Below are 16119 nucleotides of genomic sequence, written 5' to 3'. Positions count from 1 at the left end.
GTTTATTTTTTAAATTAGATACATCAAATGCAATTGGATACAAACTATTCTACTGAAAGATTTTGCAGAACAAGTCTAGTAAAAGAAACAAAACTAACTGTGTAAATAACTAAAATGTAAAACTGAAAAAATGAAAATGTCGATAGACATGATCTTCTGATAGCACAAAACCCCCCACTAGTTATTTCTTGGGAAGTATTTTAATTTTTACCATGTTGTCTGTGACCACTAGCTGATAGCTGGTAAATTCGTGATGGATTGAGAAGTTATGGTCTTTCTGTAGTTTTTCCCAGGTCATGAGTCTCGAGCTACGGAAGCTCTGTGTTGGGCAAAAGGACAGCGACTATTTAGTGCCGGACTCAATGGAGAGATTATTGAATATGATTTGCAGGCATTAAACATTAAGTATGCTATGGATGCCTTTGGAGGACCCATTTGGAGCATGGCTGCAAGCCCCAGTGGCTCTCAACTTTTGGTCAGTATGCATCTATTGGTAATTTAAACCAAGATTTCTCTTGTGCCCACTTAAACTTTCTTCCTTGTGTTCATAGGAAGGTAGATTAAAATTATGTAACGGCGGGGTGGCCTGATGGCTCAGTTGGTTCGAGTGTGAGCTCTTAACAACAAGGTTTCCAGTTCAATTTCTGCATGGGATGGTGGGCTGTGCCCCCTGCAACCAAGCTTGAAAACGGCGACTGTACTTGGTGCTGAGCTGTGCCATCCACAATTAGATTGAAGGACAACAACTTGAGTTGGAGCTGATGGACCCTGGAAAAACACACTGTTCCCCGATATTCCCCTATAACAAAAAAAATTCTATAATGGCATATAACAACTCCAATGAGAGCTGGATTCCGGCAACCCCAATATAAGATTGTGATAGATATTGAGGATTAAAAGTCCCTTGTCCTTTTGCATCCTTTCACTTTGGACCTCAGTTATTCATTTATGAAATGAGAGCGTTGTTCGGTTGAGCATTTTCCAAACATTGTTCTCTTTGGAATTGGGAGATGTAGATTTTTTGTTTTGTTGTGCTTTGTGTTTTATTATAAATTTCATTTCAGAATACAGTACCTTAAATTCTTTTGTAGAGTCACAACACACTAATGTATATTGAAAGTTCTGAGAGATCCTTCCACCAGTTAACCTGTGGAACTTATTTCACCACAGTGTTTCTCAAAAATTGAGCACAAACTGAGAAGACTACTCCCCCCCCACACACACCATTAACATCAGAATGGTGTTTTCATAGATTTAATTTTCTGTGATAAATCTATGATTTTCTTGAGTTGCACTAATTTGTACAATACCTTGACAAGTTTCCATGTAGGTTATGTAGTTAATAGGTCTTTTATTTAGGCCACAGGTCTCTAGCAGAGATGCTCTGTGAAATCCTACTTCTAGTCTATATCCTGTGCAGGAATTAGCCTGCTTTCTGCTTAGGGCATGAAGGCTGCCAAGAATACACTGTCAGTTTCTTGGTACCAGTACTTTTTCTCTCTCACCCACTATTTTTCTCTTTCAGGGCAAGTGATTGCTTTAGGGAAGAAATGTATATATTTTTAAATACATATACGTATATATATAATATATATACATACATATATATATATATATATATATATATATATATATATATATATATTTAGCTAAAAAATACAAAGTGCTTATCTCCTATTTTCTACCTCTTTTCCCCTAATAGGTTGGCTGTGAAGATGGATCTGTGAAACTATTTCAAATCATCCCAGACAAAATCCAGTTTGAAAGAAATTTCGATAGGCAGAAAAGTAAGCATCATTTTTGGTGGGTTAGTGAATAGCCTTAATAAAAAGTTATGTTTTTGTATCATTGGGGATGGGATATTTTCCCATGGGTCCAGGTAATATTTTACCTACATGCTAACTTTATCTGAGTGCAGAGTATGTGCTGGAAGCCATCCCTAGCTTAGGCTTTTTTTATTGTGTAGCATAGTTGTGATTGCCTGGTTAATTAGTAATATAGAAAACTAGAAATACAAAAATAGGAAAACTTGTGTTTCTGTGTAAGTCAATTTGTTCTCACTTATCGTTGTGATATTTTAACAAGTGAGCATGAAGTCTCAAAACTAGAATTTTATTTTTAATATCTTTGGGGTGTTGTTTTTCAGTTACAAAGGTGATATAATGCTTGTTAAAAATTTCATACGTTTAGCCAAGTATGAAAGAGAAAATAAGTATCTCATTCCACTAGTAGACAACATTTTGGAATTAATCTTCTAAACAAATACAAGGGAGTGCTTGCACTTATTTTTTATCTTGTTTTTTCACTTGTTGTATCACAGACATCTTTTTATGTCAGTCATGCTAGTGTGCATGGTGTTGCATTTTATGATTTCTGTAATTTAGCCAAAATCCTAATGATGGATTTTTTTTTTTTTTTCACTGCTACAAACAGTGCTGCAGTTAACATTCTTATGTATTTTCATATCTTACATATTTTGGGGCACTCATGCAAGTGTTTCTCTTATATTAACTCCCTGTGCAATTATTGAGCCAAATGTGCACATTTACATTTTGTTAGGTTACTATTATACCAGATCACCCTCAGAAGGTTGTGCTTATTTACACTCCCATCAACCATTTACATATTACTAAAGTTAGTATCAAATACTTCATTATGGATCCCAGGTCAAAGTTGTTCCTCATCTGTTATAAAACAGTTCTTCACAAGTGTGCAGTAGTGAGAGTTAAGACTGTAGAACACTAGCCCTATAGATAATTGTGGAAGGAGAACTCAGTTACCCTTTGCTGTATATTTATGTGTATGTCACTTTTTTGTTGTTCAACTCCCAAGGTCGCATCCTGAGTCTCAGCTGGCATCCCTCTGGCACCCACATTGCAGCTGGCTCCATAGACTACATTAGTGTGTTCGATGTTAAATCAGGTGACTGTTTTTCTCACATTCCTGGATTTCTAAAAGCTCAAATCCATGTCATGCTTTCAGTGACCTTTGGGACCTAACCTCTCACTAACCTGAGATATTCACGTGACTTTCAGTCCTTTCTTGGATTACTGCTGCTGCTTTGGGAGGAATCTTTGTTATTTCATGGGATGTAGCATTTTTATCATACTACTCACGTAGTAAATTACCTTTCCTTTCTTGTATGCTTTTTTTTAATACTGTTTCTCTCTATATATGTGTTTATACACATATGTGTATATTATAAGTATACATATGATACACACACACACACACATACTATACACATTCTACACACACACATATGTATATCTGTCTCACTAATTCATCCTTTAATTCTTCCAGTTGTATAAATTGGGTTCAGACACATCTGATTTTATTTCTATCACTTTTATCTTGAATGATTCTCTGCTGGAGCCTTCTGACCTGCTCCAGTATAGCCAGTTTCTGGGCCGGCTGCACAGCTTTGAGATCCTGATCTCTGATTATTCAGTCATTCCAGGGAACTCCTTTGCTTTTCTCTGAGGTCGAATCCCCTGTTTCCTGGTTTATTCCTTTGTTGGGTGAATCCTGAGAAAGGGTTCTTGAGAAAGGATTCTAGGTTGGAAACTATTTTCCCTTAGAATTTTGAAGCCATGGCTTCACTGTCTTTTAGCCTCTAGTATTATGAAATCTGATGCTATTCTGAGAGTAGATCCTTTGTATGGGTTGGTGTCTCTCCCCTCCCTCCCTCTGGGAGTTTTTAGGAACTTCTCTTTATCCTTACTATTCTGAAATTTAATAATTATGTTTTGTGGTGTATCAATCTGTTAACATCACTTTTATTGGACCCTTGATAGGTTCCAGAAACCTGTGTTTTTCAGTTCTGGGGGAAATTCTAATAATTATTTTATAGACTGACTTCCATTTTCTCTTTCTGGAATTTTATTATTTCAATGTTGGCTCTTCTAATTTTCTTATCTCTTCCCGCCCCCCCCCTTTCTTTTTTATTGGGGAAGGGGTATAGGACTTTATTGGGGAACAGTGTGTACTTCCAGGATTTTTTTCCAAGTCAAGTTGCTGTCCTTTCAGTCTTAGTTGTGGAGGGCGCAGCTCAGCTCCAGGTCCAGTTGCTGTTGCTAGTTGCAGGGGGCGCAGCCCACCATCCCTTGTGGGAGTCGAACCGGCAACCTTGTGGTTGAGAGGATGCGCTCCAACCAACGGAGACATTGGGGAGGCAGCTCAGCTCAAGGTGCTGTGTTCAATTTTAGTTGCAGGGGGCAGAGCCCACCATCCCTTGTGGGACTTGAGGAATTGAACTGGCACCCTTGTGGTTGAGAGCCCACTGGCCCATGTGGGAATTGAACCCGCAGCCTTCGGAGTTTGGAGCATGGAGCTCTAACCGCTTGAGCCACCAGGCAGCCCTTTATCCCCTCTTTTTGTCTCTGACATTTTTCTCTACTTCCTTGGAGAGTTTATCATCTTTATCTTCTAACCCGGTTATTGAGTTTTTCATTTCTTTCATGTCCAGAGTTCTTTTTTGTTTCCTGAATAGCCTTTTTTACAACATTCCCTTTTTGTTCCATTATATACTAAAACTTCTCTTTCTAAGGCTGTTCATGATAACATTTGTCAAGTGTTCTTCACCCTGGTTGTTTCCTCCTTGTCGTTTATTTATGTTCTTTTAGTCTTGGCCCTGCCTTTCTTATTAAGGCTTTCCCTAAGGCTAATTGCTCTCCTGAGTGGAGCCTACTGCCCATGGTCTCCACTGAAGACCTATCTGGCTGAACTGTTTGGGGTGTTAGGCTCTGAAGCCAGGTACTTTAGATCTTTTCTTTTGTGCTGGTCACAGTCCCCAGAATTTTTTTTTTATTCTGCCTGGTGATAATCAGCCTGGACATCATCAGTCTAAGAAGAAAAGTGGCGTTCTCGACATTCAGTTAGTAAATCTTCACGTAATCTGTTTTCCATATAGTATTCCCACCCTTAGTTATGCCTGATGTTCCTCTTCAAAGAACCGGTTTCCAGTCTGCTGTTGAGGTGGGGCTTTGGGGAGTTGCCGGCTTCTTAGTTAGGGGTGGGTATCTGAGGAATCTAAAAGTTTCTTAAACTTACTTTCAGTCAATCCCTCCTTTTCACCCCACTTTCACCTCTGTTTCCAAAATATCTGTAGTCACCAGTTCTGAATTTTCTGAGGGTTCCATGGTATAAATCAGGTGGCTTCTTGGCTTTTCCTACTGCTGATTTGGAACTTAGTTTCAGAGCTCCGCTAAATGAGTTACCACTCCTTGTGTTCTTTCTAGTTCCCAAATTTGGACACTGTTTCTCCCTTTCCCATGGGGTTTTGGTAAGAGCAGAGTATAATGGTTGTGGTTAGTTGGCTAGTTTTAAGTGAAGTCTCAAATGTTTCTCTTCCATTTCACCTCCCTCAAAAAAATTTGTCCCTTACACTGCCCCTCCCTCTCTCATCTTAGGCAACCATTTTGGTGTTCTGAGACTGGTCACCATAACTATTCTTTACTGGCTCTCTGGTGTGTGCTCAGGCAGATAACTTAACACATGCCTACCACAGGCATTTTTTGAAAACTGAAGGAGAAATAAGTAACATTCAAATGTGGGCTTTTATTTTTCAGGGAGTGCTATTCATAAGATGCTCGTGGATAGGCAGTATATGAATGTGTCTAAGCGAAAGTGTATCATCTGGGGTGTGGCCTTCCTGTCTGATGGCACTGTCATAAGTGTGGATTCTGCTGGGAAGGTGCAGTTCTGGGACTCAGCTACCGGGACACTTGTGAAGAACCACCTCATCGCAAATGCTGACGTGCAGTCCATTGCTGTCTCTGATGTGAGTATGGTCCCTGTTTGGAGCAGTTCCTGTACGATCTGCAGGGCAGTTAGAGAAGGCCGTGGCAGAGATGCTCCACAAGCACTGTCCCCTAATCCTCAGTGTTGTGCTGAAGGCAGATGAGTTTAGGACAGTGCATCTGAAAAGCTACGTCATTCTCCTCAACTCTCTTACTCTTCAACGAGTTAGGGAATATTCTCTAAAAGGTTAGTTAGCAGAATGGTTTTCTTCATATACTCCCAGTTACCGCTAGTTAATCGAGTCTGATTAGAGACAGGGCACAAGTGTCCTAGAAGAATCTTGAGAAGCACTATTTCCTCTCTTCGTACAACTGTTCTCCTGCTTCCTATCTTGGGAAATTAGACGATAATGTTATAGTGATTTTGAAAAATGTTAATTTTCTTCTATTTGAATAAAACTTAAGCAGGCTTGTGTTGAACAAGTGTGTCTCTTCCCTTTTGGTAACCAGGATTCTTAATCAGAATCCTTTGGGTATTTTAGCAGTGAGGTATGGAAGTGACTTTGAAGTTTGTTGACAAGGTCCTTTATTCTTGATATTCTTAGTTGGAGAATTATTTGCTTTCTCAAGTGTGAAAATCTAGTTTCTTAGTGTAGGGATTGCTTATACTTGGCTTTTCTTGCCTGTGAAATGTTCCTATCCCATGAGAACAATTTGATGTGCATTAAAGCCCTGTAAAACATTTAGATGTCACATGTAAACTATAGTAGAAGTATAAGTTGAAATGAGTGGGAGAAATTCTCCTTTTAAGATAGAGTCTTGATCCAAAATGGTTGTAATTATTAGACTTAATTATTAAATTCAGTATCATTTTAAGTGTACTTACTCAAATGTTTTCCACCCATTTTAAACACCAAGGAGGTATGTTTATTGCTGTGGAACAATTTACAGGATATATTGTTACAGGGGAAAACAGCAGTATTATAGTGTATAACATAGTACATAATGATGTATTAAGAGAAGGGACAGATTTATATATTAGATATCCTAAATTAGATATTTATACATTAGATGTTTTATGTGTATGCAATTTTGCTAGTATATATATATAGAAAGAATATCTCAAAAAATTCTTTAAATGCAAATGATGATAATTTCTGGAGACAGAAGTTGTAGGGGTCGGGTGGGAGGCTGGCTTAATTTGTATTGTATACCTTTTATACTGTTTGATCTTCCTTCTACCATGTGCCTCTATTACCACATTGCAGTGAATCTTAGATATAAAGGATTGTAGAACATGCCATAATTTTGTTGTGGGAAAGAAGAAACACTGCCAATTAAACTATGTTCCAGTGCTTTTTTAAAAAGAAAAATTTGTATTTTATGTTATAAGCATATAATATGAACTATTAATATTGTAGGGTTATAAGAGATGTGATAAAAAATATGATGAATGTTTAAATTAAAAAAAAATTATTACAGTAAAAGACACATTGCCATGAATCCTCTTTAAAGTACTCCCCCTCATTTCAAACACACTTATTCCACAGTTCTAGCCACTTTCTTTTTTTCTTTTTCTTTTTTTTTAAAATTTATTGGGGTGACAATTGTTAGTAAAGTTACGTAGATTTCAGGTGTACAATTCTGTGTTACATCATCTATAAATCCCACTGTGGGTTCACCGCCCAGAGTCAGTTCTCCTTCCATCACCATATATTTGATCCCCCTTACCCTCATCTCCCATCCCCCACCTCCTTACCCTCTGGTAACCACTAAACCTTTGTCTGTGTCTATGAGTTTTTGTTTCTCATTTGTTTGTCTTGTTCTTTTGTTGTTTTTGGTTTATATACCACATATTAGTGAAATCATATGGTTCTCTGCTTTTTCTGTCTGACTTATTTCACTTAGCATTATACTCTCAAGATCCATCCATGTTGTCACAAATGTTCTTGCCACTTTCTGAAGCAGTTCTGAAAGTCCTTGTTTGTGAGTGTCTTCAGTTGTGCTGTCGTGGCTGCCTCAATGTCCTGAATCAATTCAAAACGTTTACCTTTCATGGTCATTTTGACTTTGGGGAAGAGCCAGAAGTCACACTGTGCCAGATCTGGTAAATAAGGTGGCTGAGGACACACCGTAATGTTATTTGACAGAAATTGCTGTACCAGAAGCAATGTGTAACACAGAGCCTTTCCTTTGTGATGAAGTAAGGTGAATGCTGCTGCCAAGTGCCATCCAAGGGAAAGGCAGAGATCTTCAATATGGGAAGCGGCTTAATAACAGTGTGACAAGTTTTAACTTGTTCGGTGCAGTCAGTCGGGTATGAGCTACGGTTGAGAGAATTAAAGTATGCCGTAAATCATCCTCCATCATGACAATGCTCCGTGTCACACATCGCTTTTGGTAATTGGCAATTTCTGTCAAAAACAAGCATTACGGTGTGTCCTCCACCTTATTCACCGGATTTGGCCCCATGCAACTTCTGGCTCTTCCCCAAAGTCAAAATGATTCAGGACATTGAAGCAGCCACGACAGCGCAACTAAAGACACTCATGAAAGAGGACTTCCAGAACTGCTTCAGAAAGTGGCAAGAATGGTGGGATAAGTGTTCAAAACGAGGGGGAGTATTTTGAGGGGGATTAATGGCAATGTATCTTTTACTGTAATACATTTTTATTTATTTAAACATTCACTATATTGTTTGGTCACACCTCCTACAAGGCCGGTATAAACTGACACAATGCTTTTTTAAATATACGTTTTATGTTTATTGAAGAGTTCCTTGACACTTAAATATAAATTTTTGTTGTATCACTCTTGTGTATATATGTGAAAAAGAAACTAAGTGAAATAAAAATGATTCGAGTAGTCCTAAACCTTCTTCCCATTCAGAGTTGAGTTCTGAATCACTTTTAGACTCAGTCATGAGGGTTCATGTTGGCCACATGTGCCGCCCAGCCATCCGTAGTGTTGGTGATGATGCTCCACGATGGAGCTTTTCTTTTTTGCTTCTGATGACGTTTCTGAAGTTTTAATGTTTGCTCTTTATCTGAAGATGTTCCACACGCACAGGTTGAAATATACAAGATACGGTATCCTGATTTCAGAACTGTGAAAATGTGGAAAAATGTGTCTGAGAATCAATGAATTGTACTTATTCAAAATTGAAAAATGCAATTGTTCAAATTCCAGCCCTCAAAAATGCGTATCGCAAACTCTGCAGTTGGGCAGATTTTAAATCCCAGCTGTACCACTTAATAACTAGATACCTTCCTCGGGTAAGTTACTTCTTCCTTTGTGAAAACAAGGATGCTAGTGATACATACCTCAGTTTGGGGAAAGATTAAATGGGTAGTGCTTGTAAAGCACTAAGTACATGGTCTGGCACAGTGAGTGGTATTGGCATTATCATTTTCACATCACTCTTGAAACTGATCCTAATTTCAAGGCTTTTCTCCACTATACTCTCTTTCCAGAACGGCTGGTTATTTTTAGATTTCTTTTTATTGGATTTTCATTGACTAAAATGTGAATAGCAGTAAACACCCTGTCCTTTAATCTTAGATGTCTTTCACCTTCATCAAGTAGGTGAATGCTGATTCCTGCAGGGCGTTAGAGGGAACATTTGCTTTCATTTACTCGGCAGTCCTGAGATTTTTTTCCTGTGTGAAGCAGTCACTCTTTGATTAAATCAGGCCATACACAAACCCCCTTCCACGTCTGCTTTTCCCTTGCTTCATTCCTGCTGGGCCCTGAGAGAGCCATTCTTTCTTTTTCCGTTCTTTTTTGATTCTACCTCAGGAAAAGATTGGGACTGAGGGACACCTGCCTTCCCAATCCCTTTATATAGGTGGGACTTTGAGCAAACTGCCACTTTTTTTTTGTAAACTAAAGGAACTGTTCAGTTGGAAGTCAGAGGGGAGAGTGTGTGAGTTCTTAAGCTGCTCTGTGTCTCCACTTTTGCCTTGGGCTAATGGTTTTCAATTAGCATCCTTAGAGGAGGTGAAGGGGAGACTGGTCTTGGCCACCTTATGTGCTGTTTTTCAGATATATTTTCCTTCCTTCTCCAGCATGACCTCAAAGATAGTTGGCACAAGGTTGAGGGGGTGTGGTGTGCCCAAAGCAAAGGCTTTGGAGGCAGGTGCCCATGTGTCTTTGTCATGTCTCTAAACCTCTTGAAGTACAAGTTTCCTTATCTGTGTAAAGGTCTATTAAATGATTGGGGCGGGGAGGGGGGGGAGGTAAGATCATGACTCATACAAACGTGAAATGGAAATATGTCAGAGATTTTCTGTAACTCGTTAACTGGGAGAACCAGTAAGATGTTATAAGCACTTCAAAGGAGAATTCAAAGAACAGTTATATAAAGCCATCAAGAATGCTGAAATGAATTTCAAATAGTTGTAAGACTCATTGTCCACAGGGCAATAATCAGTTGTATTCCACCAGGCAAAATTTTTTGTATTTCTATGAAAAAGAATCTTTTTGTATCAATCTCAGTTTTCTATAGTTTACAGACTTGTGAAATAGCTCCCAGACCATCAAAGGGCTCACTAGACCAGGACACCAGTACTTTTTATGCTCATTTCGAAGTCTTCCACAATTTCTCCTGATAGGGCAAATGACGCTTAATTTTGCAAGTTCTTGAAGGACTAGAGATGATATGACATATGCAGAGTTCCTAGCACAGAAAGTATGTGGTTGATGGCAGCTACGTGCTCAGACGTCTCATTTTTCTTGACAGGCTGACGTAGTATTTAAACTGTTTGATTGGTTGACTGCTGATTCAGGTCCCTAATTTTTCTCATTCCTCTTTAAAACATCCGATCTTTTTTTCTTCCTCAAAGTTATGTATATTTTTTAAAACAGGAGTTAAAATGAAGATGGTTTTGAGAATAGAGAGGAATTTTAAAAAATAATTATAGACAAACTAAGATCTTTTAAAACTAACAATCACAATGCTCAACATATTGGCAAGAGAAAGCCTTAAATTGGGAACCAGGGAACCTGGGTCTTTATGATGCTGATCGGACCAATAGTTCCCCTCCTAAGCCCACCCTCTCTTCATCTCTAAAAAGAAGATAGTGAATTTCAGGGATTTGCAAACTTCAGGCTTTTGACTACCAGTTTTGCAATTTTTTTTCTGTCTACACTTTCAATATGTTATTTATGTTTTAAATTTTTTTATTGTGGTAAAATATACATAACATAAAGCTTGCTATTTTAACCATTTTTAAGTGTACAGTTCAGTGGCATTAAGTACAATCACAGTGTTGTATATTCACCACCTCTTTGTTTTCAGAACTTTTTCATCATCCCCCACAGAAACTCTGTGCCTATTAAACAGTAATTCCCTGTTCCTCACTTCTCCGAGCCCCTGGTTACCTCCGTTCTATTTTCTGTTCCTATGAATTTTCTTGTTCTATGTACCACATGTACGAGGTGTGTAGTGGAATCATGTAATATTTGTTCTTTTGTGTCTGGGTTATTTTACTTAGCATAATGGTTTCAAAGTTCATCCATGTTATAGCATTCTCAGAATTTCATTCCTCTTTAGGGCTGAATAATAAATATTCCATTGTATGTATATACCTCATTGAGTTTATCCATGCATCTGTTGATGGATATTTGGGTTGTTTTCCATATTTTGGCTCTTGTGAATAATGCTGCTATAAATATTGGTGTACACGTATCTATTTGAGTCCCTGCTTCTAAATCTTTTGAGTATATATTTTCATTGCTGTTCTTGCTTGGATTAGTTGGTTGGTTTGTTTTGATTTTTAGGGTTTGTTTGTTTTTTGTTTTTTCTTATTTATTTTTCTATATGAATTGAAGAAACACTTTTTCTAGTTCCAGGTATAGGACTATCAGTGTTTTTATTGGATTATGTAAAACTCAACAAATTTCCTTAGTGAACGTGAATCTCTTTTATCATGTTAAATATTCTTATTCAAGAATATGGTATTGATTTCTTTGTTTAGGTAGTTTTTTATGTCCTTTAGAAGGACTTAAATTTTTTTCTTATGTAGGCCTAGCACATTTCTTGTTAAATGTATTCCTGGGTGTTTTATCTTTTTTGTTGAATTTCTACTGAGGTCTAGTTTGTACATGTGAAAGCACTGTTAAGAGTTTGAGGTACATACTGTTGATTGTGTCAGTAGGGGGCGCATTGTTATCATGAGTGAGCTTGCTCCTATGATGGAACTGGTAGCTTCTGGAGGAAAAAGACCCCTGTCACCTACCTTCCAATTCTGGCCATAAGTTTTCCCCTAAGCTGCCCAGATAGACAACCTCAGGAAATATTTTTCAAAGTGGGCCCTATTTTGCTCAAGTGTATCTTCCTGATGATTTAATTTCTCAGCAAGAAGACAGTTTCGTGGTGGGCACAGCCGAGGGGACAATATTCCATTTTCAGCTGGTCTCCGTGACTTCCAGCAGCAGCGAGAAGCAGTGGGTGCGGACAAAGCCGTTTCAGCATCACACACACGACGTGCGAACTGTGGCCCACAGCCCCACGGCGCTGATCTCCGGAGGTGGGTGCTGCTGTCGGCCAGGCTGCTGCTCTTCTCTGCCCGGCTCTGCTTGTTTTCATTCAGGACTTTTTCTAATTTTGATGCCTTCTTCCCCACCCGCCTCTTAGGCACTGACACCCACTTAGTCATTCGTCCTCTCATGGAGAAAGTGGAGGTAAAGAATTATGATGCTGCCCTCCGGAAAATCACTTTTCCCCATGTAAGTATCACCCCCTAACCCCCACTGTCCTGTCATCTACCCATTCCCCTGTCCCACAAGACTGTGAGCACAGCTCACACTTCCTGAATAAGTCTGTAGGACTTCTGTGGTTACCTACCTTCACTCTTCTGTTTCTGAGGCAGGCCTCTTGCAAAGACATTTGTGGGGGCCAAGAGATTTACAGCGGCACTGCTAGTTGAGTTTCAGGGGAAATCATTCCCTTTTCCAGATAGCTGTGGTTTATGGGAAGTTTGTTTTTAAGGCTGTGCTCTTTATTATTCTGGGTGGTAGGAGTAAAATTCAGGCTTCCAGTGTTTCTTTCTAGGTAAACGGACATCTCCCCAAGCTAAAAGCCCTTCTCCCCACTACCTGCTTTTACATTTCATTCAACCAGTAAACCTTCCTCAGTCTAACTCCTCTTTATCTCTTGAATCTAGTCATTTCTCTTTGTCTTCACTACCATTATCCTAGTTTGGATCAGTGTCTTTTTTTTTTACCTGGATTCCTTTATAGTAGCTTGTTAATGATCTTCTTTTATTTACATTTGTGTCATTCCAGCCTAGTCTCTATTGATCTGTTCAAAAAGCAGCTTTGTTCATCACTTCATGCTTAAACACCTTTGGTTGGTCTCTATTGCCTTCAGCATAAAAACAGAATTCCTTAGTGTGGTTTATGAAACATGTCTCAATCCTGCCCTCGTCCTCACCTCTTCTCTCACACCCTTGCAATACCCCCACACCATCTAGCCATTTGGAAAGATTCCTTTCATTCCCCCTAATGCTCTTTTACCTTTGAGCTGTTTCACACACCACTGCTCTGCTTGGAACGTCTTGCCCTACCTTCTTTGCCTGAATAGACTTTACCAGTGAACCTCATCTGGGCTCCTGTCTTTACCCCCATGAAGCTAGAGTAGATATTCTTTATACTTTTTTCATTACATACGGTGCTTAACCATGTTAAAATTCTTAGCACACTTAGTGTAATTGCCTGTTTGATTCTGTGTCAACCCTTTAGACTATAAGCTTGAGAGCAGCAGGTATGTTATATACCAGTGTGTTCTTAGATCCTAGGATAGTGCCTGCATGTACTACGTAGGAAATATTTAGCAAGCAAATGAATTTCAGCAGTAAAAAAATGTGCTAAAATGTTGCTGCTGTATCTGATACTGAGGCAATAGATGACCCTGTCTTATTTATCACTTTCGATTCTTGGATATAGCGACGTCTCATTTCCTGTTCAAAAAAGAGGCAGCTTCTCCTCTTCCAGTTTTCTCATCACTTAGATCTTTGGCGACTGGGATCTACAGTTGCGACAGGTAAGATGGGAGAACGTTTTTTTCAGTAAGGAAACTGGAGAGAGAAGCCAGAAATTAGAATTGCAGTTGATATTCTGCCTGTGGAAGTAGATTTTTCTGTGTCCATTGGAAATTATGGTTTTTCCACCCACAAGATGGAGCAAAGGAGTTTTCTTCAGAATATTGGAATCATTAGCAGGATACTGGATCATCTATTGAAAGTTTATGACTCTATTGCAGAACAGGGTAGCAGTGGGGGTGCAGGATGTAGTAGCAGTGAGGGTTGTGGAATCATAGTTTGGCGTAGCTTGATTGGGATCAAAACAGGATGTTGAAAAGTGACAAGATTTAATGTTGAGTAGTGAAAGCCCTGTATAAAAAAGAAGTTCACATGGATCTGACTGGGGTGACAGCCTAGTGGCCTTTTGTATGACCTATTAAGGAAATGTTAGGTTCTGTTGTTTTATATTGAATTAGGTCCATATAGGATTTAGGTTCCAAAATGAACAAATAAAGTTGAAGTCGCAGCCACACAAACTCCACTTCCACCCACCTACACACCTGGCTCTAGGGCAGGGCCTCAGAACATCAGTGATGTTCCATAGGCCGTGTCCGGGGCACCCAAATAGCGAAGAAAATGTACCGCCAGAAAACTGGGGGTTTACTAAGTCAGACAATTTTGTGATTTCCCACTGGTAGAGATTTCATTCTACCCAGGAATGACTTTTTAGAAGGAAAAAAATATACAAATAACCTTTCTTTGAGAAGAAAGACCTCAGGGAAATTTTTTGTTCTAGGAAAGCATGGGGATACCCTTCCACTCTCTAAAGATGCAGATCATTTACTGCACCTCAAGACAAAGGTAAGGAAATTTAACAGTGTGTTCAGGCTCAGAAATCCAGAGCATTTTTCTCGTTCTGAATTTTAAGGATTACTTAGTTGACATAATAAACTGTATAAAATCTAAAATAATTTGAAGTACTGTGTCAACAGAACTGGGTTTCCTGTTATAAGTTGGGCATTCAAAAAATATTGGATGAACGAATACAGGAAATGTTTTTCTTATTTTGGTATTAGTATGAAAATAACATGCTTATTTTTTTTTTAAATTCAAATGGTACAAAAGATTATGTAATGAAAAATGAGCCCACTTCTTACCCAAATCCCCAGTTCCACTCTCCAGAAATAATCACTGCCGGTAGTTTCTTGTATATCCTTCTAGAAAAAATTTCCACCCATCTGTGCATGTGTATATATATCCTTTCTATAGTAATGGGAATATAGTATACATACTGCTTTGTATCATTTTTAAAAATCTTTGTTTTAATTACACAGATATTTGTGAATAGTCTTACTGTAAAGAATTCAAACAGTATTGCTAGTTTGTATCCTTGTCCACCTCTTTAATTCTAATCCCCTTTCCTGAAATAATCATTGTTAATTGATTAGCTATATATCCTTCCAGATCTTTTTCTGTGAGAATATGTGTGTATACATATATATGTATATACATTAAGATGTATTTCATGAGTTTTTGAATTATGTTATTTTATTTTTCCTTTTCTGCAAATTTTTTGGCTTACTATTTCTTAGAGGTCTTTAAAGCAGATTATCATGGACAAAACAGAAAATTAGTTCTCTAAGTCACCTCGTCTCCCAAGCTTTCCTGCATTAAATGCCTCTCTGCTCAGGTTTCTAAAGTTAGGGTTTAGTATGAAGCTATTTGTGAAGTATGCAAAGGGCTGAGGTTAGTTCACAGTATTCATAGACCTCTGTTCTTGGTTGTGGAAATCAAAGCCACACCATTTAGATTATTTATTCTGAAATAATCATAGTGACAAACAGCATATGAGTGTCAGGATTATGTGTAGACATTTGTGGATATGTCCAGAGTGGTGATAGCTTGGGGATTCATGTCTCTGTGAACTTTGTTGTAAAGTTTTACTTGAACATTCATCCTGATTCCTAACATTGCCAGGGTCCCGAGAACATTATTTGCAGCTGTATCTCCCCATGTGGAAGTTGGATAGCCTATTCTACAGCTTCTCGGTTTTTTCTCTATCGGTTGAATTATGAACATGACAGCATAAGCCTCCAAAGGGTAAGTGATAACCGAATGTCTGTTTGAACAAGAAGAAAATTCATAAGTGTGGGTTTTGTGTGAGGTGGGAATGAAAGTGGAATATGAATCCTTGCTCAGTGGAAGCTATTTGGAGATAGCTGTTACAAAAAAGTCTTTTATTTCCACTTTGATTTGATTTTGTTTTTGGAGTAGGGAAACGCCAGAAAGTGTCAGTAAAATTTAGGCTTTTGAAGAGATAAAGGAGGGTGCTGTAGAGGGTACAGTGGGCGTGT

General features: G+C 38.5%; 1 protein-coding gene across 4 annotated transcripts in view; it reads left to right on the top strand.

The window, feature by feature from the left end:
- Positions 1-16119, top strand: part of UTP4 (UTP4 small subunit processome component) — a 30239-nt gene that overhangs the window by 3246 nt on the left and 10874 nt on the right. For all 4 annotated transcript variants that reach the window (XM_019756799.2, XM_019756779.2, XM_019756789.2 and 1 more), the window contains exons 3-11: positions 284-475; positions 1703-1787; positions 2833-2922; positions 5571-5782; positions 12100-12271; positions 12379-12470; positions 13689-13785; positions 14562-14626; positions 15743-15865. In XM_019756799.2, the coding sequence (XP_019612358.2) occupies positions 284-475; positions 1703-1787; positions 2833-2922; positions 5571-5782; positions 12100-12271; positions 12379-12470; positions 13689-13785; positions 14562-14626; positions 15743-15865 (1128 nt within the window). The remainder of the gene's footprint in view (positions 1-283; positions 476-1702; positions 1788-2832; positions 2923-5570; positions 5783-12099; positions 12272-12378; positions 12471-13688; positions 13786-14561; positions 14627-15742; positions 15866-16119) is intronic.

Source organism: Rhinolophus sinicus, linkage group LG11 (genome assembly GCF_036562045.2).
Source record: "Rhinolophus sinicus isolate RSC01 linkage group LG11, ASM3656204v1, whole genome shotgun sequence".
NCBI lineage: Eukaryota > Metazoa > Chordata > Mammalia > Chiroptera > Rhinolophidae > Rhinolophus > Rhinolophus sinicus.
Note: the sequence above shows the minus strand (reverse complement) of the source record. Positions and strands in the feature narration are given on the sequence as shown.